We start from the raw sequence: 6,000 nt of genomic DNA on the forward strand, positions 1-6,000 counted from the left end.
TGCCCGGGTCCTTGGTTCCTCTTTGGTGCAAATAATTAAATCGGCATGTTTAATAATGGATCAGGGATAAGAGAGACCACTCAGCAGTTACGAGCATTTAGCTAGTTTGGGTCCCAGTTCTCACATGATGTGGCTCATAACTGCCTGTAGCTCCAGTTCCAGGGAATCTGACTTCTGAAGACAAGACAAAGACGTGGTGCACTTAGATATATATAAGAGATTTTATATTAAAAAAATGAAGTCATGGATCAGAACCATCTTAATTCTTGGGTCTAGAAATCCTCCTTGATCAAATAACAATTCCCGGTCTAGCCAGGTGGTGGAGTCAATCGCCTTTAATCAAAGTACTCTTTAATCAAAGCATTTGGGAGTCAGAGGCAGGAAGATCTCCTGTGAGTCTGAGGCCAGCCTGGTCTACAGAACAAGTTCCAGGGCAGGCTCCACAGAGAAACTGTCTTGAAAAACTAAAATGAAAGTCCCATTAAAATATAAAACTGTATTAGCTTTATGATAAAAATTGGCATATCCGGGCTGGAGAGATGGCTCAGTGGTTAAGAGCATTGCCTGCTCTTCCAAAGGTCCTGAGTTCAATTCCCAGCAACCACATGGTGGCTCACAACCATCTGTGATGAGGTCTGGTGCCCTCTTCTGGCCTTCAGGCATACGCGTAGAAAGAATATTGTATACATAATAAATAAATAAATAAATAAATATTTTTAAAAAATTGGCATATCCAAAGTCCTAGAATTCTATCTTCATCAGTGGGGGATGGAGGTGGGGTTAAAAACGCACATTTTTGGGGGCACACACACACATATGTACGTGAGTTCTTCTACATATGGGTCCAGGGACTGAACCCAGATCTACAGGCGTGGCATGCTGCACCTTTGTTTACCAAAGCTCTTTTCATCTTTGGAGACAATGTGAGACCAGGGTTCATGTAGCACTGGCTCCATGTAGGCTGTTCTCAGACTCTATATAGCACCTCCCAAGTGCTGGAATTATCACCAAACCTGATCTTCTGTATGTCTTTGTGAATGTTAGAAAACCACTCTACCTAATGTTACATACAACCTGTTTCCTGACTAGCTGTACAGCCCAAGTTTGTGTGGAACTCACAGGGATCCTCAAACCTCTATGCTAGTACGACAAGCCTGAGCCAGCATGCCCAACTGGGGATTCTTTATATAGCCCATGGCTCTTGATTCAAACTTATAGTGGTTTTTGAAGAAAAGACATCCATCTCCTCAGGGATCTACTTTCTTTTTAAATTTATGCTCACTGGTGTTTTACCAGCAGGTAGGTTTGTGTGAGCACGTCAGAAGCCCTGGAGCCATCGCCAGCCCCCTGGGGAGCTACTTTCTAAGGCAGGCTTGCAGTTCAAACTTCACAGGCCTTAAAAAGGCATGCTGGCACTTTTGCTGTCATATGCAGTCTTTTTTGCATCTCCTTATATATGCACTACTCTTGCAGCTCTTCTTTCTTCCTGCAAACACCGATACTCGAGCTCCCTAAATGTATGCCTCGGATGTTAATATCCAGGGGATCTTTTCAGTCCCTGCTAGATTCACGAGTTTCCTTCTCTCTTCCAGGTTAGTCTTTTATTATGGTCTGCATAGCAGATGGCATAGAATACTAACAATGCTAACTTTCCCACCCCTAAGGACAGACTTATATCCAATACTGGAAAAAAAAAAAAAAAAAGGAAGACACACCTCCTACCAGATTTCACTGACTTGGTGGAGCTGGGCGTGGTGGGGCAGGCCAGTAACACACAGCTCAGAAGGCAGAGGCAAGCAGAGTTCAAGGCCAGCCTGGTCTACAAACTGCAATCCAGGGCAGCCAGTGCTACATGAAGAACAAAAACAGGAAGGAAGAAAGGAAGAAGAGAAAAAACTTCCAGGGTTGGGCACAGGATTAATAGAGTCCTCGCCTAGCATACAAACTCTGGGTTCAATCCCCACCATAAGCCAGAAGTGGTAATACACACCTGTTATCCCAGAACTCAAAATGTAGTGGTGGGGGCTGGAGATAGGGGTTCTTTCAGAGGACTTGAGTTCTATCCCAGCAACCACATAAAGCCTATCACTGTCTAACTCTAGTCCCAGGGAATCTGACAACCTCTTCTGACTTCGGTGGGTACCAGCACACATATGCATAGACATATAATACCCATATTATGGGTAAAATACCCATATACACACATATAGATTTAAAATATATACGTATATATTTTAAAATCTAAACAGCAAATTTAGATATAACTTTTGGCTCTAGATGGCTCGGCGGTCTAGAGCACTTGATGCTCTTGCTGAGGACCCAGGTTTAATGACAATACAAATATATATATATAGTTTAGCAGATCTACTACTTACTTGAAAGCACCTGTCTTCTGTTAAGGTAAATACATCAAATGACTTTTTTTTTCTTTCAATACCAACAGTCAAGAGCAATCCTGAACTTTTTCTACCTTTATGACTACTCAGCAAGAATGCAGAATAGTCTCCCTAATGTTTAAAAACTGGCACTGGGGCTGGAGAGATTGCTCAGCAGAGGACCCAGGTTCTGTTCTCAGCACCCACATGGCCACTGACAACCATCTCTAACTCCAGTTTCAGGGTATTCAATGCCCTCTCTGTCTCGGTGGGCACCCGAAACAAATGTGGCACACATACATACATGCAGGCAAAACACGTGGATTGGCTCCTGTCGAGAGAGCCTCCAGTCCAACGAAACTGTCATTATTAACCCTACTGACAATCAGGACATGACTGTCACATGAGGATATGTGCGTCATATAACTTTCACAGTTGGATTTTTCCTTGCTTAGCATGGTAGCCGGGCGGTGGTGGCGCACGCCTTTAATCCCAGCACTTGGGAGGCAGAGGCAGGCGGATCTCTGTGAGTTCGAGACCAGCCTGGTCTACAAGAGCTAGTTCCAGGACAGGCTCCAAAGCCACAGAGAAACCCTGTCTCAAAAAACCAAAAAAAAAAAAAAAAAAAAAAAAAAAAAAAGACTGGAGAATGGTTTGCCGGGCGGTGGTGGCGCACGCCTTTAATCCCAGCACTCGGGAGGCAGAGGCAGGTGGATCTCTGTGAGTTCGAGACCAGCCTGGTCTACAAGAGCTAGTTCCAGGACAGGCTCCAAAACCACAGAGAAACCCTGTCTCGAAAAACCAAAAAAAAAAAAAAAAAAAAAAAAAAAAAAAAAAAGTGATGTTGTAGGGTTAATTTCTAGTTTAGATTGCTGACAATCTTTTACCCCATCAGTCATAAATACTTCTTTAAAAAAAAATCGTGGCAGTAAGCATAAATCCATTCAGACTCAATGTCACAATCCAGGAACGAGAGACTGATAGCTGGTTAACTTAACAAGGAAAAGAGGCCAATTAGCATTTCTCGAATGCCTGAATATAATATTTTACTTCATCATCATTCTAATACAAAATAATATAATTAAAAATCACAAGCCAGGTGGGGTGGTGGTGGCACACGCCTTTAATCCCAGCATTCGGGGACAGAGGCAGGCGGATCTCTGTGAGTTCAGGACTAGCCTACAGAGCAAGTTCCAGGACAGGCTCCAAAATTTCAGAGAAACCCCGTCTTGAAAAACAAAAACAAAACAAAACCCACTTAGGTTAGCCAATTGTGGTGGAATTAAGTCTTTGATCTCAGTACTAAGGAGGCAGAAGCAGGTGGATTCGGGTCAGCCTAGTCTACAGAGCGAGTTCCAGGACGGCCAAAGCTACACAGAGAAATGCAGTCTTGAAAAAACAAAAATCAGTCCGGCGATGGTGGCACACGCCTTTAATCCCAGCACTTGGGAGACAGAGGCAGGCGGATCTAGTCTACAAGAGCTAGTTCCAGGGCTAGAGAGATGGCTCAGAGCTTAAGAGCACTGGCTGCTCTTCCACAGGTTCGGAGTTCAATTCCCAGCAACCACATGGTGGCTCACAACCATCTATAATGAGATCTGGTGCCCTCTTCTGGCCTGCAGGGATACATGCAGACAGAATATTGTATATATAATAAATAAATCTATTTTAAAAAAAAGAGCTAGTTCCAGGACAGGCTCTAAAACTACAGTCTCCTGTACTACAGTCTCCTTTACAAACCCTGTCTCGAAAAACCAAAATAAATAAATAAAGAAAGAAAGAAAGAACAAAACAATAAAATCACTTAGGTTGCTGGGTATAGTGACACATAACTTTAATCCCAGCACTTGAGAGACAGAAGCAAGCAGATCTCTCTGCGTTCAAGGCTAGCTATGAGCTGGGTGGGGGTGGTATACACCTTTACTCCCAGCACAGGGGAGGCAGAGGGCAACCGGTCTACAGAGCAGAATTCCAGGACAGCCAGAGCTACACACACACACACACACACAAAAAAAAAAAAAAAAAAAAAACCAACTCTAGTCTCAATAAATAAATACATCACTCAGCAGTGGCTGAGTCCTAAAACTCTATTCCATACACATACAACACTAGATCGAAAAACAACAAAAATCTTTTCTTGAAGCTCTCATACCTCTTCAAAATTAAGATCTGTGGGGGCATTATTACACACAGCTTTTGGCTGCCAAAGAGAATATAAAATGTAGGAGTATTATATGTAAGTTAACTAGAGAGAAAAAAAGTGTGGGTATATTTCCAAGACAGTAAGCTTGGTAAATGGCATGCCCACTTATGACAGCTGAACAAATCCTGTATAATTATTAAGGAGCTTCACCTTCACACCCTTAAAAATGAGAAAATCAGGAGATGAAACACCATGAGTGCCTTTACTCCTTACAGAACGAAGGGGAAACGGTACCAGTTCCCTAACTTCACAATTCAGTCTTTTGGCCTTTGAGGAATGGAGAATATTAAAGAGGCCACAATTGACTTCAGGGACTAGAGTATGTTTTCGGTGAAAGCTGACCCTTGTAGGAGTCTTTCTCAGCCTTTCATGGCGAAGCACTACTACTTAAGATGTTTCTCAAGTGGCCCTGTGCTGCAAACGGTACGACCCTCCCCCAATTTTTTCCTCTAACCACACACAAAATGAACTTTCAAGTCATTCTATCTTTAATAACCTAGCATTAAATCAAAGCATGAAAAACAAAAGTTAAGATTGTTCCTTTTACGGGAGATGCCCATTACGATACTCAGTCACGTGGTGAGATAGGATTCCAAACAGTGCCGCGAAGGCGTCCCTGCTCACGGATTGCTGCATTTGGTTACTGATAATCAGCCTGCGGGCGGGCAGCAGAGGAAATTAACGAACTCTCAGAGAACAGGACGCGGTTGCTGGGTCATGAGCACCTTGAAGCGTTTCTTGATGGTGATTCGGTGTCTTGAGTATTTGTCGTCAGGGGAAAAGCGAGCAGGATGGGCAGAGCAAGTCTGTTGTCCCATTGGATCAAATTTCTGCTCAAGGAAAAGAGAAAATGATCTCGATATATGACTGGTGTGATATCAAGGGGACAACGGGAAAATGGGAAACATGAAGAGAGGAGACGCGATGGTCAGAACGAGAAGCAGTGCACTGCCCAAATCTACCACGTTTCGGCCCCGACTTGGCTCCAAGCACCGGGATGCGGAGGCCGGTTCCACTGCTCCTCACACCTAAATTTCTCGTCCTCCCGCTTTATCGCTGTTTCCTCCCCTTACCTTTAACGTATAGACGCGATCTCCCTGTTCGTTGAGGTAATACTGGAGAAACATGACTGCACTTCAGCAGGAAGACGCCAACCTGTCTGCAATCAGTCGACTTTGCCAGGAGTGCGGCTCCTCAAACGTGCTTGCCAACTTCCTTCTAGTCTCACCGGAAGTCTCTAAAAGGCATGCCGGGAAATGTAGTTCATTTCTCCACTCATATCGAGGCGACCAGAAGGGGGCATAGTAGAGCAGGACTTGGCCTTGGACTCCAGCTAGCTACAATCTTGCAAAGTTATTAAATCCATGAAAGTGTCCATTGTATGCCAGACACGGCCAGACGTTAGGAGGTAGGGATGAGTGT

General features: G+C 43.9%; 1 protein-coding gene across 1 annotated transcript; it reads right to left on the minus strand.

Moving 5' to 3' along the window:
• Positions 1 to 4,537: 4,537 nt before the first annotated feature.
• Positions 4,538 to 5,791, minus strand: Nop10 (NOP10 ribonucleoprotein). Its single transcript, XM_057781713.1, has 2 exons — positions 5,652 to 5,791; positions 4,538 to 5,408 (listed from the first exon to the last, which is right to left on the minus strand). The coding sequence occupies exons 1-2, from the start codon at positions 5,703 to 5,705 to the stop codon at positions 5,268 to 5,270; spliced, it is 195 nt and encodes a 64-aa protein (XP_057637696.1). The 5' UTR covers positions 5,706 to 5,791; the 3' UTR covers positions 4,538 to 5,267.
• Between the last annotated feature and the right edge of the window lie 209 nt (positions 5,792 to 6,000).

Source organism: Chionomys nivalis, chromosome 9 (genome assembly GCF_950005125.1).
Source record: "Chionomys nivalis chromosome 9, mChiNiv1.1, whole genome shotgun sequence".
In the NCBI taxonomy this organism is placed as follows: Eukaryota; Metazoa; Chordata; class Mammalia; order Rodentia; family Cricetidae; genus Chionomys; species Chionomys nivalis.

What these genes read in the sequence shown, in the direction of transcription:
- Nop10 (XM_057781713.1), bottom strand. Translation starts at nt 5,705, where the DNA reads ATGTTTCTCCAGTATTACCTCAACGAACAGGGAGATCGCGTCTATACG. An exon ending in ATCGCGTCTATACGTTAAAG is followed by an intron (nt 5,409 to 5,651) that starts GTAAGGGGAGGA and finishes TTCCTTGAGCAG; the next exon opens with AAATTTGATCCAATGGGACA.